Below are 17,704 nucleotides of genomic sequence, written 5' to 3'. Positions count from 1 at the left end.
TCTGGCATACGGACAGAGGAGAAACAGGAAGGCTCCAGTGACGGTGGGAGGCAGAGGAGTGTCTATGGAGTTGTTTCTTTCTTTTTTTAAAAATTTTTTAAATTAGTTTTTCAAAACATTTTACAAAATTAAAAACCCCAAATCCCAATGAGGAGCATTAATACAGAGCAAGGTTAAGCATACAATAACAATATGCTACACAGGAAGAGAATTTAACAAAAAAGCACCTAAATTAAAGACAAGTGAGCTTAGTGTCCTCCCCAAACCCCACAACACAAGAAAAAAAAACAATTCCAGACCAACCACCACACAATATAGAGAGTGTAAGTCCGGACAGTCAAACTCCCAGACTGTAAATACACTTAGCAACAGAGGATAATAATGCCTACATCCAGAAAAAAAGAAAGGGAGCTGAAAGCAAGGGACTGAAAAGAAAAAAAAACCCTAGTCAAGAGGAAGGTTATGAAAGTACTCGATAAAAGGCCCCCAGATCTTATGGAACTTTAAATCCGAATTGAGAACTGAATAATGAATTTTTTCGAGGTCCAAGCAGGCCATAACGTTGTTAAGCCATTGCACATGAGTGGGCGGGGCAACATCTCTCCATCTAAGGAGGATCAAGCGTCTCGCCAGGAGAGAGGCAAAGGATAGTATTCGGCATTTGGTCGGACCCAGACATAAATCTGTCTCGCCCCAAAAACCGAACAGAGCAATTAAGGGGTTAGGTTCTAGGTGCTGATTCAGAATACCCGATAGTGTAGTGAAGACATCTTTCCAGAATTTCTCCAAGCTAGGACAGAGCCAGTACATATGGATGAGAGAGGCCACGCCCCTCTTGCATTTATCACAGAGCGGACTAATGCCAGGGTAGAATCGAGATAGTTTAGATTTAGACATATGGGCTCTATGAACAATCTTAAACTGTAAGAGACAATGGCGAGCACAAAGAGAGGTTGAGTTAACCGATTTGAGAACTGAGTCCCAGCTCTCCTCGGATAAGGAGATATTTAAATCCTGCTCCCAGGCCATTTTAATTTTATCCACAGGGGCCCGTCGTAAGGCTGCTAGTTTATCTTGGATAGGAGTTGTTTCAAGTTAGTAGACTGGGCTATATTCAAGGACTCATAAGAAGATCTGAATAAATGTGCCAAGTTTGTTGCCAACTTTATAAAGTCAGTTGTGGACGAGTGTGTCCCTACCAATACATTCAGAGTCTTCCCCAAAAAGAAGCCCTGGATGAACCAAGAGATCGACAATCTGCTAAGAACCAGATTAGTGCTGTTCAGTTGCAGTGACTGAGGAAAGTACAAAAGATCTGGGTATGACCTCCAGAAAGCCATCTCACAAGTGAAATGGCAATTCTGAGCCGAACATTAATCACAGAAGAATGCTCGATAGATGAGGCAGGGCTTGAATTCTATCACCAAGTGACATGTGTGATAGCAAGGTTTCGCTACCAGATGAACTTAATGCCTTTTATGCTTGCTTTAACCAATAAAACATGGAGGCACCTTCACAAACTCCCACAATCCTTGATGATTCTTTGATTTCAGTCTCTGAGGGCGACGTGAGAGCATCCTTCAAAAGGGTGAACCCACAAAATGCATCTGGCCCAGATGGTGAACCTGGCTGAGTGCTAAAGACCTATACTAATCAACTGCCTGGAGTGTTCACTGATATCTTTAACTTCTCACTTTGGCAGTCTGAGTATTCACTAGCTTGAAGCAGACTTTTATTATACTGGTGCCCAAGAAAAATGTGGTTACTTACCTAACTGACCTGGATGAAGAAGTAGAACGGTGGGTTAGTAAGTTTGCTGATTACAGAAAGGTTGGGGGTGTTGTGGATGGTCAGGAGGGTTGTCAGAGGTTACAGCAGGACATCAATAGGATGTAAAACTGGGCTGAGAAGTGGCAGATGAACTTCAACCCAGATAAGTGTGAAGTCGCCTAATGGCGATTCCTTAGCTTGCATCTTCGGAAACAGCTTTATTTCCATCTTTAATATCTCTATTTTTCCCTTTCAGGGTTCTTTGACCCTGACTTGAAGTTACACACTGACTATGGTTCTTTGTGGGAATGGGACCCACTCTTGGGGGTTCATGAATGGCTGTTGTTCACAACGCCAAGGGCTCGGCCTAAGATTCACTCGCCTTTGGAGAACTGAGATTTTGTGGCTCTAGAGATGGGCGGATTGGAGGTCGGTGCCTTTGCAGAAGATTGATGTATCGTTGGAGATGGAAGATTTCTGGCTGTGTGCCCAGAGACCCGAGGTCTTTGGGCACAGAGCTTGGAAAAAACGACGCAATGGACTTTTAACATCATAAAGCAGCAAATTGTTTGTTATTTCTCCCGTCTCGCTGTGAAATGGAGACACCTCTGTCTCGTGTGTGTGTGTGTGTGTGAGAGAGAGAGAGACGCACGCACACACGCACAAGTTAATAACTCATCTCCTTCAACCTTAGGCCACAAACTTATCAATCACCCCTTATGAGTTATTAACTGGTGAGTTTTTAATTTCAAACACCCTCCTGTCACTCTAGTTTAAGTCCCATTGTGCAATGTTAACAAATCTTTCCGCTGTGCAGGTCACACCTTCCCTGGAAGGGAGCCCAATGATCCATAAATCTTATGCCCTCCTTCCTATACCCACTCCTTAGCCTTGTATTAAACTGTATAGCTATCCTAATCCTAGCCTCATTAGCACGTGGCATGAGTAACAATCCAGAGATCACACCCTGGAGGTCCTGCCCTTTAATTTAGCACCTAACTCCCTGAACCCACTATGCAGAACTTCATTACTCATCCTGCCCATGTCATTGGTACCTACATGGACTACGACTGCTCACCCTCCTACTTATGCTGAGAACTCGATCACACATATCCTAAGACACTAGCACATGGGAGGTTACATACCACTCAGAAATCTTGTTCTCGCCCACAGAACCTCCTGTCCATTTCCCTAACCAATGAATCCCCTATCATTTGGCATGCCTTTTTGAGTCACAGAGGCAGACTTGGTGCCAGAGACCCAGCCACTGTGACTGTTGTCTGTTAGGTCATCCCCCGTCCCCACCCCAACAGCATCCAAAGTGATATAACTGTTGTTGAGGGGGATGGCCACAGGGGTAGTCTACACTGGCTCCTTAACCCCTTTTCCCCTTCCTAACCCCATTGTTTTGTGTTTGGCTGATGCAAATGGCAATGTCTCATGGACACTTCAGTTTGCAAACCACATCTCTTGAGCAGCCAGCCCCCTGCTGTGAATCAGCTGTCTGTGCTCTGTAGACAGTGCTGTTTGGACTCTGCTTCCCGGTTACGGACATGTAAGACACTGTCGCTTCTTGTCCGCCTTTAATCTCTCCCTTTTCTGATTTAAACTTTGAAATTTCAATTTTAATCAGTCGCATCAGTTATAATTATGGCTACTCTCAGAAGCGCCAAAAGAAATCTGGACCCAGGCAATGGAAAGTCCAAGAAAACCGAAGAATTCTCGGAGGAACCCCCCCGGGTAAAGAGACTAGAATCTCAAATCAGCAATATCAGCATTGCGATAACTCAACTAAAAGAGAAATTCGAAGGAAAAGTTGACTGTTTGAGCCTTGATCTTAAAGAAGTTAGTTGAAATACTGCGGACCTTTCTTCTCGTTTGGAAAACACCCAACAACGGATCGTTGACCTCGAAGCTCGATCACATTGGAACAATATTTGAATTGTCGGATTAAAAAAAACAGAATCGGCGGACACACTGGATTATTTCGCAAAATTTTTTCAGTCTTTATTTCTGGAGGTTTGTTTACAGCCTGTAATATAGACTATTATTAAGCTTGCGAGGAAAAAAGACTTTTTCATTATCAGAATTCAAACATTTGTTTTTTTTTGAAGATTTTCCATGCAAAATGGTCAAGAAGTGTGCTGAATTTGCAACTGCAATGAAATCAGCGTATGAAAAAAAGCTCTTTCCACTACTTCAATACCCAGCGAAATTAAAGCTCTTTGTTTAAAAAGTCTGGTTTTCATATTTTTGCTGATCCAATCGAAGCATTGAGTTTTATTAATTCTTTACCCGACGCATCCGATGATGAATCTGAAGCTTGAATGATTTATAATGGCCTGATTGTCTCGCGGTGTAAAGGGTGATGAGATCGGAAGATTTGATGGTTACAGAAGTCTTTACCTTAAAATACATTTTTATCTCTGAAAAAGACTGGTTTGGGGCTTCAATTTCTGAAGACATAGAGGGAGAACTGTTGAAGACTAAGTTTGAACCATTTAGAATTCTTTTTTGCAACATTTAAATAAATTAATCTTTTTTTGTATTGTATGCTTTTGTAAAGATTTTTTAAAGTAATTATTTGGATTTCTTTGTGTTTCAAAGATAGAAAGGACAATTTAAAGATGGCGATTGTTGTTCTTCTGTGCAAGGAATTGTTTTGGATGTGTTTTTCTTTCCTTATCTAATGTTATGAAGGTTACTTTCAATTGAAGGTCATTTTGTTTTACAAGAAAAACACTTTCCTTCCAAGTTAATTATATTGAGATACATAGCGACTGTAATGAGATTTATATTTGGTAGAGGGAGACAGATTTTTTTCTTTTTTTTTTACTTAGGTAGGCGGAGTTTGTATCTGTACTGCATCTATGCTTTCGACTGCCTTATCCTGACATACGTCTAACTATTGTTTTTAGATATAAAGTTCCATGATGATATCTAAACAGCTAAATGTTTTAACTTGGAATGTTCGCGGTTGGAATCATCCTATTAAGCGTAAGAAAACATTTAAAGTTATTAACCGATTCCAGCCTGATATAATCTTTGCTCAAGAGATGCATATCAGGTTATGTGATAAAAATCGATTTTTTAAATTTTGGAGGGGTCCTCAGTTTCACGCAAATTCACAGAGTAAAACTAGAGGTGTTTCTATTTTTATTGATTCTAATATTCCTTTTAATCAGGAGGATATTATAGCTGATATTAATGGTAGATTTCTGATTGTTAAAGGAATAATTTGTAATAGGAAAATGGTTTTGGTTAATATTTATGGACCAAATGTTGATGATCCCTCATTTTTTAAAACTGTTTTTGCTCTATTACCCGATTTAAGTTGTTACGTTCCCCAGTAACCGGGTGACTTACCAGCAAAGATAGATAGGTCCGCTGAAGCCTGGTGCTACTATTTTCAAACGTTTTTATTTATAAAGGGGCACAAACGTATGGTTACTACAAAACATTCAGATCATATACATCGTCAAAACTCAATCTAAAGCACAGGTGTAGTAATAATCAATCAAAAATGAGCTCTATTGTTGTCTAGGGGATACTGAGTCCAATTGGGTATAAGAATCACTCAAAGTCTGCAGGCTTCCCCGTTTCGGGAACCGCTGACATTTCACGTGTTGGATAGAGAGAGAAGGAACACTTGCCCGTGGTCTTTGCGAGCAAATCCCTGTTGTTAGTTAAAACGGTTTGTCCTTTGGTTCCAGCCACAGACTCCCGATCCGGAATCTAATGCACGTGGCTTCCTTCACAATGGCTTCCTGCTCCGACGGGAAGCACTATCGTGTCTTCTTCGTGTGTCTCCTTGGTGCGTCTGAGGCCCCACCTCGGCAGCCCACCTTTTATCTGGACTGGCAGGGTTGTCGATGTCCATCAGGGTCGGGGGGCGAGGCGATCTTTCCCCCATCACCCATCTCCTTTTGCCCTGAGGGTCTGCACGTAGGCCAGTTCCTTATTCCACAAAGGTGTCTCCCAAGACAATGGCTATGTCCAAGGCTTTTGTCTTGTTGAGCGACCAGCCCACATTCCAAACCGTAAGGCTCTCTCTCTCTCTTTTGCGATTCTCACAAAGGAGGGGGCTGAGGTCATAGCAAAATGAATATATGTTATTAATGGGTGGTGATCTTAATACTTGTCTAAATCCTTTAATGGATAAGTCATCATCCAAATATCAACTTCCTAATCAATCTGCATCACTTACTAATTCCTTTTTAATTGATTACGGTTTAACTGAGGTCTGGAGGCATATGCACCCTAGTGATAGAGAATACTTTTTTTCACATGTTCATAATAAATATTCAAGAATCGACTATTTTATAGTTGACCCTCGACTTTTATTCATTGTTCAGAAATGTGAGTATGATGCGATTGCTATTTCTGATCACGCTCCTTTAAACTTAATATTTGAACTGAAAGATGTTGTTTCTACCAGACCATTTTGGCATTTTCTGGAACATTTTTTTACAAAGTTCAGAATTTGTTGAGTTTATCGAAGCTCAGATAAAAGAGTTTTTTCTCTTTAATAATATAGGAAACGTCTCTAAGTTAGTAATTTGGGATACATTAAAAGCTTAACTACGCGGTCAAATTATTTTGTATATAGCTAAACTGAAGAAACAAACAAAATTGGAATTAGATAAAATCGCTAAACAAATTAAAGAATTAGATAACATCAGTGCAATCTCTCCAAATGTTTTTTCATTTAAAAGAAGAGTAGAATTACAATCACAGTATAATTTATTACTAACATATATCCTATTGAAGGATATTTGCTTCAATTGAAAAGTCAATTTTATATCTTTGGGGATAAAAATAAACTCTTAGCTTCTCAATTAAGAGCATCCAGAGCTAAAAGACAAATCTTAAAGATTCGTAAAAACAATGGAGATATAGTAAGTAATCATGAAGACATTAATAATACTTTTCAAGATTTTTATTCTGATCTTTATAGATCTCCGTTTCCTACAGATTCCTCTAAAGTGAAGGCTTTTCTACATAAGATTAAATTTCCACAAATTTCTCTTGAAGATCAACAGATGCTTGATGCTCCAATTACCAAGCATGAAATTCAGAAAGCTATTTTATCAATGCAATCAGGTAAAGCTCCTGGACTTGATGGCTATTCAGTGGGATTTTACAAAAAATTTGAAAGGTTACTTTCTCTGTATCTTTTGGAAATATTTCATGAATCCTTTGAGAAGGGTAATTTACCTTTTTATGAAGCATCTATTTCCTTAATTCTTAAAAAAGATAAAGATCCTGTTGAATGCTCATCATAGACCTATTTCGCTATTAAATGTGGATGCAAAAATTCTCTCTAAAATAATGGCTAATTGTTTGGAAAATTATTTTAACTAAAGTCATTTCTATGGATCAAACAGGCTTTATTAAAGGCTGTTATTCTTTCTCTAACGTTCAGAGATTGATGAATATTATATATTCTTCATTATCTAAACAACCTCAATGTGTTATCTCTCAATGCAGAAAAGGCATTTGATAGAGTTGAGTGGCCATATTTGTTTAAAGTATTAGAAAAATTTGGTTTTGGTAATAATTTTAATAGATGGATTCAAATGATTTATAGGACTCCTATTGCCACGGTTATTACTAATAATTGCAGGTCTTTTTTCTCACTTTCTTGTGGCACTAGACAAGGATTCCATTAAGTCTTATTACTTCATCTTGTATTGGAGCCTTTAGCTATAACATTACGTGAAGCTAAAAATATTCATGGTATCTCTATGAATGGAACCATACATAAGAGTTCTCTTTATGCAGATGATCTTTTGGTTTTTATTTCAAATCTTGAGGAATCAATTCCTAATCTTTTGGAAACACTTAAAGATTTTGGTAAATTTTCAGGATATAAACTTAACTTGAATAAAAGTGAATTGTTTCCATTAAATGTCCCTGTTAGTATATACAATGACATTCCTTTTAGAATTGTTAATACATTTAGATATTTAGGTATTATAATTACTAAAAAATATAAAGATCTTTATAAAGCGAATATAGTTCCTTTAATAGACTCCATGAAACAACTATTTTCTAGATGGAATCCACTTACTCTTTCTTTAATAGGTTGTATTCATGCTGTGAAAATGATGACTTTACCTAGATTTTTCTACATTTTTCAAAATATACCGATCTTTTTAACTAAAAAATTTTTCGATCAAATTGACTCTCTTATTTCTTTATTTGGAACAATAAGAGACCAAGAATTAATAAGTATAATTTACAAAAATCTAAAAAAGATGGTGGACTTGCATTTCCTAATTTAAGACTGTATTATTGGCCTGTGAATATTAGACAATTATGTTTTTGGTTATATTGGCTTGATAAAAACCAAAAACCATTATGGGTTGATTTGGAATTAAAAGCTGTTAAACAATTTCATTTAACTTCAATTTTAGGAACTCCATTACCTTTACAGCTCTCTAAAATTCCAAATTTAAATCTCTGTCTGGTTATTAAACAGTCCCTACGGATTTGGGTTCAGTTTTGTAATTTTTAAAATGTTAAACAATTTAAGTTATCTAGTTTTTTATATCAAAACTTCTCATTTAAACCTTCAACAACTGACCCCATTTTTACTTCTATGGGAAAATAATGGAATTCATTCTTTTACAGATTTATTTTGTGATGGTTGATTGATGACTTTTGAGGAGTTAATAAACAAATATTCTCCTGATCATACACATTTTTTGCAATATTTTCAGGTTAGACATTTTCTTACAACAATATTTACCTAAGTTTCCATATTTACAAGAATCTGATTTGTTGGATACCATTTTGAATTTGAATCCCTTAGTGAAAGGTTCCATTAGTAGAATTTATAATTTATTTTTGTTACAAAAAGAGATCCTATCACTAAAGATTAAACGAAATTGGGAGAGTGAAATTAATATGACCTTTGTTAATGAAGATTGACTTCGAGTTTTGAAAAACATAAATTCTTCTTCTGTATGTGCCATCCGTCGTTTAATTCAATTTAAAATTGTACACCATTACTTAACAAAGGAGAGACTATCTAAAATATTTCCTAGTATAGATAACTATTGCGATAGATATAAGACTGAAGTAGCTACTTTGTCACATATGTTCTGGTCATGTTCTGCATTAAAATCGTTCTGGAAGTCCTTTCTTTTCAGTGTCGGCCATTTGTGTGGCGATCTTTGTCACATCTGAATAAAAGCCCTCCAACTGAACTAAATCCAGCATGCAGAGCGACGCAGGAGAATTCGTTGATCTTTATGTTCCACGCAAATGCTCTGCTAGCAACAGAATTATTGGTGCTAAGGACCATGCCCCTATTCAAATCAACCTTGCTGAGGTTAATAAAGTAACTGGGAGATTCAATGGGCAGCACAAAACCTATGCCATCTGTGGAGCTATTCGTAGGATGGGTGAATCAGATGATTGTCTCCTAAGGCTAGCAAAGAACGATGGGATTGTGACCAAGGCTGTCTAACAAGCAGAAGACTTGTATTTGGGAAGGCTGATGTTTGTATAGAAATAAAAAAATAAACAAACAAAAAAAAATCGTTTTTGAAATCTTTATTTTCTACAGTCTCTAAAGCTTTGAAAATTAATTTACAACCTAATAGATTGACTGTTCTATTTGGAATAGTTCCGCATCATATTCAGTGTATCTCATTTTCAGATCAACATGTAATCGCATTTATTACACTACTGGCAAGAAGGGCTATCTTATTAAAATGGAAAGATATTTCTTCCCCTACATTAATTGAATGGTTTTCTCAAGTGATGTTATGTCTTAGTTTAGAAAAAATTAGAAGTAGAATTTTTGATCCTCAATTTGATTTTGAGAAAAGATAGGGTTCTTTTGCCAGATATTATCATTTAATTTGAATTAAGTTATATGGTATCCTTCCAATTTTATTTTTTTTATAAATATGAAATGGCGGTTGATGACTTAAAAAAAATATATTTAGATGATGGTCAAATGTATTGTTCCAGGGGGTTGATTCCTAATGGGTGTTTTTTTTTTTTGTAGTTAGTGGGTTGTTTTTAGTTAGATGGGGTTCTTTTTTTCCCTTTTTCCTATATATAATTTTTTTTTCCATTTTTATATTTTAAGATCAGTTTTTTCAGCTTTATTAATTGTATGCATATTAATCTGGTTGAAGTTTTGTATCATTTTATAGCTGTTGAAGATTATATATCAATAAAAAGATTCTAAAAATGAAAATGACAGTGCTGTTTGTAAAGCTGTACTTTTAACTGACTGATTACTGCCTACAAATTTCTTTGAGATGAAGACTAGTTCTTGTTTGAATATGAATTCTGCTATGTTCACATAATTCTAGAATAGTCTCTAACATAGACTTGATGAGCTAAATTGTTTATTGGCTTAATTTTGCTCCTATGTCTTATTGTCACATGGTCTTATGGCTTGTAATTTTGCTCAACTGTTTTGTAAATTCCACTAATACATACTAAATAGTGTCATTTATACATGTTTTTTCTGATAAATATTCAAAGTGACCATTTGTTTGCTGAAGGAATAAAGTGTATGTTAGAAGTAATTACACTCATGTCGATTTTTATCGACACTCCTACTATTGGTAATGCTGCTGCTCCTCCGGATGATTCCAGAGTGATTTCGCTTGTTCTACAATCATGACTGCAAATGCCATTGCTTGCAAGCTCCTGAATTCTGACAGGAGCATGCTGTTGTTTGGCTCGCTCAGGCAGAGGCCCAGTTTGTAGTGCAGGGAGTCTCGCAAGATAGCACAAAATATGTCGTCAAATCATTAGATAGCTCTACGGCAACCAGGCTGATGAGCGTCGTACAGCACACCCCCCCACCCCCACCGGAAGTCAGCAGAAACGATACTCTTAAGCAACTCCTTCTAGATACTTTCGAACTTTCCAAGTCTGAGCGCTCCCATCCGTTCCTTTCACTACCTGGCTTAGGTGACTCCAAAGCTGTCGGAGTTGATGGACCACATGTTATCCCTGTGAGGTGGATGTCAGCCGTGTTTCATCTGTCACCAAGGGGGCCTGTGCAACCATGTGGCTGGATGATTTCACCGCCTCACCATTACCTGAACATGAGACGATTGGCGCAGCTCAACGATGGTCTCCTACCCTGGTTTCTACCACCCAAGGTTTGGGCCGAGAGCTAAGAAATGCTGCCCACCTTGTGGGTTCAAGGAGTCGGGAAACAGAAACTGGCTGGCGCCCATTAGCTACTATGAGCGTTGGTAGTCAGGCAGTTTGTTGTTTGTTACAGACTTTGTTTCTGGGTGCAGTTTCCTCTGTGACATGGGTGCCCAGGTGAGCGCCTGCTCACGTTTAAATTAGACATATGAACTGGGGAATACAGACCGACCGTACCTTGAGACTTCCAACGGCAGCTCCATCTGGACTTTTGGTAAGTGTGAGATGGCGTTGTACTTCGGCGGGCAGAAGTTCTGCTAGAATTTTGTGTTGGCTCCGTTGTCTATATCCCTGCTGGGGCCGACTTTCTCTGTCCTGGTCATCCTTCTCATTAAGGTCCAGACCAGGGCCTTGTCAATGCAGAGACTTTCTACTCCCTCTCTGGCACACTCTGCCAGTGGCACTTCAAAGTTTTCCAGTGCCCTTTTCACCTTCAACTTCCTCTGCCTCCTTGCTGAGTTCTCAGACCTGAGTGAACCCAGCTTCTCCTCCACTAAACACAGGGTGAGCACCACATCCTCATCACTGGCCCACCCATGCACACCCACACCAGGCGCATAAACCTGGAGAAGTAAGCCATCGCCAAGGCTACTTTTGACACCATGGAGTGCCTGGATATCGTCAGGCAGTCCAGCAGTCTATGGGCTTCCCCCCTCCACATCGTGTGAAAACTGGGGGGGTGAGTTGGCGTCCATGTGGTGATTATCGCCGCCTCAATGATGCCATCACTCCTGACCGATACCTGATTTCCCCCACATCCAGGATTTCTCTGCCTGCCTGGCAGGGAAAATTATTTTCCTCAAAGGTGGACCTCATTCACAGTTATTACCAGGTCCCTGTCCACCTGACTGGCATTCTAAAAACTGTTGTTATTACACCATTTGGTTTGAGTTTTCTTCGAATGCTATTTGGACTGAAGAACGCAAATCTCAATGATGAATGGTGGAGCAGGCTTGAGGGACTACCTGCCCCTATTTTCTTGTGTTCTTGTGGGGATAAAGTGTAAACATTAGCCTTCCAATGGCATCCACATCCTATTTATGAATAAAATATCATGCAGGTAAGATTATTGTTAGCTCTTGGAAAATCTACTTTGATTGCTTTACTTGTGCACGTATTATAATTGCTATTTTAATTTTGTTCTTGTCAGTATCTATTTTTTTAATGTTTATCTTCTCTTTTAGTACTGTAGTACTGTTTGTAGCTTTGGTGTTTATACCCAAGGAAAACTGTGCTTCTCTTCTATTACTACGTTTTACAATGAGAAATTTGATCTATTATGCAAATAAATATGAATTCCTATATACTGGAATTTAAAAGAAGTACCAGTCTGACTGTGACATTCACGATTCTGGGATGGCATCAAAGTGTATGGACAGAGAGCAAGAAACATGTATTGAGATAAAGGATCAGCCATGATACCACTGAATGAAAGAGCAGGCTCAATGGGCCAATTGCACCACTCTTGCTATATGATTCATAAGGTAGGTGTTGAGCTTTGGGGGAGAAGCTATTTTTTACAGGAGAAGGAGGTGACTTGTTGGGGGACATGAGAATTTCTTAAATCAGGTAATGAAACATTTTTGGAATTGTCAATCCTATGAGTCTGGTCATGCTAAGTAGTTGAGCATATTCAAGGCCGAGTTCTATAAATTGTTAGAACCAATGGAATCAAGAAAAACGGTGTAGCGTATCTGATCGATTGTGAGAATGTGGCGAGTGCACATATGACCAGTAAAGTTGACTTCGATACTGGATCAGCCATAGTGCTGTTGAATGGCAGGGCAGGCTTAAGGTGGTGTATGACTTCCTCCAATTTTTATTTTTTATTTTCAAATTGGTTTGGTGTACATGTTTCAATCTACAAAACCCAACAACCTATCATGAGAACTTAGCCATACTGAACAAACATCTCTTCTGGCTCCTTTGCACTTTGAACTTGGTTAATTGCACAACTGGTGACTGACATTTAAATAGTTTTTAAAACTTCTTTAAATGGCATCAAGGAAATGTCAATGCTATGAAAAGAGTTATGTTTATGGAGTCATTTAATGTTTTTACATTTGCATTGGAGTAGATTTTAAGTGTTTACAGAGATGTTGCCTTGTTTTAACATTTAACTACCTAGGTAATGATAGAAACACATATTTGAAGTTCTATGGAGTTATCATCCTCTTAAATTATAATTCTGATTATTTGTAAATTTATATATTTCAATGCCTCTTACTCCAGGAGACTAGCTATTTGTTCTGACTATTACTGATTTATTGAAGTTTACTGCAAATATTTTAAGAGTTGAAATACACATTTGATGTTAATTCTTCTCTCCAAGAAAGAATACTGTATTTTCATTTTAACACCATTTATCTATCAAGGTAACAAGAAGAAACAAGTTAATAGGTGGAAAATCACGATGATCTTTAGATGTTAAATGATAGAAACATTAAAAACCTATTGAATGCAGCCATCTAACAACAACAGCAGAGCCCAAGTTTATTGTACCTTGATTTGGACAGACTTAGCAAGGAATCCTTTCCCTTCTCTACTTCCAGCCCCAACACTATACTGTTGGTGTGAGGGGAAGGAGCTGCTGGCTTTAGCTTGAACAGTCCTAATGTTAAATATCACTTTCTGATTTTTTTTTTAGTGATATGCAGCTTTCGTGCTTCAGTTCCTCAAGGGCTTGTACTGGAAATTGGAGAAACTGTTCAGATTTTGGAAAAGTGTGAAGGTAAGAATATCAGAATGATGCATGATTTCTGTGGTTTATAATCTTGGTCAAAATGGCATCTGCTTAAGCATGAATTGTAAAACATTAAATATCCTATCTTCAAGCCAAGTTTAATTTGCATCTGCAGCATTTCCCAATGATGACTTTAAAATTAACTTATTTCATATATATGATTTATTTATCGATTCCATATATTTTCAACAAGCCAGGATGATAAAGTTCCCCTCATGTTCACTGAGTTATGAACGTTCATTTAGATGCCAGCATTTATCTGTCTATAATTGCTTTTAAATTATTGGCAAGCTGCTTTGTTAAATTTAGTCTTTGGATTGAAGGCACTCCCATACTTCTGTTGGGTAGTTCTGTTATTTGAACCCAGAAACAATTTATTTTCATGTGACTTGGAAAGAATCTTCTCCAAGTGGCAATACTACTTTGGTTGAGAAATGAGACATGAGAAAGTCTGCAGATGCTGGAAATCTAAAGCAACACACACAAAATGTTGGAGGAATTCAGCAGGTCAGGCAGCATCTATGGAAATGAATAAACAGCAGGATTGGAGGAAAAAAGATGAGTAGATTTGAAAGGAGTAGCTTTTAAATCTACTCCTCATCTTTTTTTCCTCCCATCCTGCCAAAGGATCTCGGCCTGAAACGTCAACTACTTTTTCTCATAGATGCTGCCTGGCCTGTTGAGTTCCTCCAGCACTTTGTGTGTGTTGCTTGGATTTCCAGCATCTGTAGAATTTCTCTTGATTGTCAAGGGGTAAGGGAATAGGTCAGAAAAGTGAGAAAAGTTGATTGCAATGAATAGTCAAAAAGGCAGGTGGCTAATTGAACTACTCCTGGAGTGAGTCTAATTGTTTTTGGAGAGAGGTGAGCAGAACTTTGTTCAGATATCTTGCAATGAGAATGCCATTGAGTATCAAGGAAAGAGTAGAAATGGTGATTTTCCGATAATGCACAAGGATAAGCATTAGACCAGAAGACGTAGGAGCAGAATTGGGCTATTCAACTCATTGGAGTCTGCTTTGCTATTGAATCATGGCTGATTTATTTTCCCTCTCAACCTCATTCACCTTTCTTCTTTGCTGCCCTTACTAGTCTAGAAGTTCCCAAGGAAACATTGAATTGCACGTAATTAGGCACAGTGGCCAATAAGAAACTTAGTTTTAAGTGGAGCGGCTATTGTGGGAGTGAACCACTACTGGCGTGGGGAGTTCAGACTTTGTCTTGGTGAGAAGGGGTAAAGGCTGTAGGTAGATTTATTCATTTAATTTTTCTATCTTTCTTTCTTATTGCACAGTTAGAGCAGTGGGGATGCCAGTTAGGATAGTGCAATACTGCTATTGCAGGATGTGGGAAAGCAGGGAGACCTTCAGGATCCATAACGTCTACATTTGCGAGAAGTGCATCCTGCTGTAACAGCTTTCAGACCATATGAAGGAATTGGAGCTGGAACAGAATGAACTTTAGATCATTCAGGAGTCTGAGAGGTTGGTTGACCAGACTTGCAGTGAGGTAGTTTCACCAAGGTGCAGGGCATAGATAACTAGGTAACTGTTAGGAAAGGGAAAGTGCTTGGGTAGCCAGTGCAGTATATCTCTGTGACCATTCCTCTTAATAACTGGTATTCCACCTTAGATACTGTTGAGGGGGATGTCTTAGTAGAGCAAACGTACAGCTGTCAAGTCTCTGGCACTGAATTTGGCTCTGTACAGAAAAGGTGAGTTGTTGTGATATGGGTTTATTGGTTAGGGACCAGACAGGTTCTGTTAATGAGAATGAGATTTCCTGATGGTGTATTGCTTTCCGGGAGCTAGGATCTTGGACATCTCAGATTGAGTCCACGGTATTCTTAAGTGGGAGGGTGAACAGCCAGAGGTTGAGGTCCACATCGGTACCAAAAACATAAGCAAGAAAGGTGATGGGGTCCTGGAAAGTGAGTTCAAGGAGTTGGGTGCTAATTTAAAGGACAGGACCTCCCAGATTGTGATCTCAGAATTGCTCCCAGTGCCACATGCTGGTGAGGCCTGAAACAGGAAGACAATATAGTTCAACAGATGGCCTAGGAGCTGGTGCAGGAGGGTGTGCTTCAGATTTTTGGATCATTGGGCTCTCTTCCAGGGAAGTTGGGCCTTGTACAGAAGTAATGGTTTGCACTTGAACTGGAAAGGGACTAATATCCTAGCTGGAAAGCTTGCTAGTGCTGTATTATGGGGTTTAAATTGGAGTTGCAGGAGGATAGGAGCCAGAACAACAGAACAGGTAGTAGAGTAGTTGTGGAGAAATAAGTTGTTAAACTTGCAGACAAAGATAGGAATCGAAAGGTCGAGCATGGTGAAATTAACATTCTGAGCTGTATATATTTCAATTCAAGGACTATTGTAGGAAAGGTGGATGAGCTTAGGGCATGGATCAGCACATGGAATTATGAAATTGTAGCCATTAGTGAGACTTGATTGTGGGAGGGGCAAGACTGGCAGCTCAGTGTTCCAGGGTTCTGTTCTTTTGGATATGATAGAGTTCAGTTTCAAGTCTATTGCCATCTGACTGCACGTATATACAACCAAACGAAACAATGTTCCTCTGGACCCAGTGCACCCACAAAATATATATTGTACACAACACATAAACCATAATATTACCATGTATAAAATATAATTCAGAATGCATGGAATACACATCACAGGTAAACAGTAAACTGTTTTGTGAACTTGTAAGTGGCTTGCTGTCCTTGTGATGAAATCTCTGTGCTGGCAGGGTATTCATTAGTCTCACAGCCTCAGGGAAGAAGCTATTACCTCTGTATATCCTTTCTGATGGTAGAATGAAAAGGATTAAAGGGGGAGTGGTGACATTACTAGTCATAGAAAATGTCAAGGCAGTGCTCAGACAGGTCAGACTGGAGAGCTCATCTACTGAGGCATTATGAGTGGAACTGAAGAATAAGAAAAGATATAAGAGGTGTTGCCCTTTGGGAGAATAAACCAGAGCAGGACTTGCAGGGTGAATGGTAGGCATAGAGGGATCTCAGAATACAGATCCAGAATTCCTTGAAAGTGCCATCATGAAGAATACTTTTGGTACTTTGGCCTTTATAAATAAAAGTATTGAGTACGTGAGTTAGGATGCTATGTTGAAATTGTATAAGATGTTGGTGGAGTCTAATTTGGAGTGTTTTGTGCAGTTTTGGTCACCTACATACAGAAAATGTGTCAATAAGAGTGCAGAGAAAATTTACAAGGATTTTGCCAGGATGTCAGGACCTGAGTTATAGCTAGGGTAAATGCAAGCAGGCCTTTTCCACTGAGGTTGTGTGAGACTACAAGTAGAGGTCATGAGTTAAGGGTGAAAGATGAAATTTTTGAGGGGAACATAAGATGGGAGTTTCTTCTCTCGGGGTGCTGAGGGTGTGGAATGAGCTGTCACAGAAGTGGTAAATGTGGGTTGGATTGCAACATTTAACAAATTTGAATACATATATGGATGGGAGGGGTATGGAGGGTTATGGGGCTGTGGTGCAGGTCAATAGGATAAAGGCAGATTGATAGTGTGGTACAGACTAGATGAGCCAAAAGCCTGTTTCTGTACTGTAGTGTTCTATGACTCTAACTTAATAACCCAATCTTTAAATATCAAAGATCAAAGTACATACATATGTCACTATATACTATCCTGAGATTCATTTTCTTGCAATACAAAGAGCACTAAATACTAGAGATAATAGAATCAATGAAAAATCGCAGACAGCAAAGACTGACAAGCAACCAGTTTTTAAAAGGTGACAAGCTACAAATACAAAAAGTGAAAAAGTAAACAACACAATAATAAATAAGTAATAAATATCAAGAACATGAGATGAAGAGTCCTTGAAAATTAGTCCATTAGTTGTGGAGCCAGTTCAGATTTGGGCTGAGTGAAGTTATCCCCTCTGGTTCAAGAGCCTGCTGATTGAGTGACATGTGGGTCCTGAAGCTCCTATACTTCTTCCTGACAGCAGCAGCAAGAA

At 38.6% G+C, this 17,704-nt stretch overlaps 2 protein-coding genes across 8 annotated transcripts in view; both read left to right on the top strand.

The window, feature by feature from the left end:
• The window catches only part of dock3 (dedicator of cytokinesis 3), a 968,429-nt gene that overhangs the window by 114,884 nt on the left and 835,841 nt on the right, over window positions 1-17,704 (top strand). For all 7 annotated transcript variants that reach the window (XM_073072555.1, XM_073072554.1, XM_073072550.1 and 4 more), the window contains exon 2: window positions 13,610-13,693. In XM_073072555.1, the coding sequence (XP_072928656.1) occupies window positions 13,610-13,693 (84 nt within the window). The remainder of the gene's footprint in view (window positions 1-13,609; window positions 13,694-17,704) is intronic.
• Window positions 8,918-9,292, top strand: LOC140742126 (small ribosomal subunit protein eS21-like). Its single transcript, XM_073072937.1, has one exon. The coding sequence runs from the start codon at window positions 8,996-8,998 to the stop codon at window positions 9,245-9,247; it is 252 nt and encodes an 83-aa protein (XP_072929038.1). The 5' UTR covers window positions 8,918-8,995; the 3' UTR covers window positions 9,248-9,292.

This window comes from Hemitrygon akajei, chromosome 19, assembly GCF_048418815.1.
Source record: "Hemitrygon akajei chromosome 19, sHemAka1.3, whole genome shotgun sequence".
Lineage (NCBI taxonomy): Eukaryota > Metazoa > Chordata > Chondrichthyes > Myliobatiformes > Dasyatidae > Hemitrygon > Hemitrygon akajei.
This window is presented reverse-complemented; position numbering and strand designations above follow the sequence as displayed.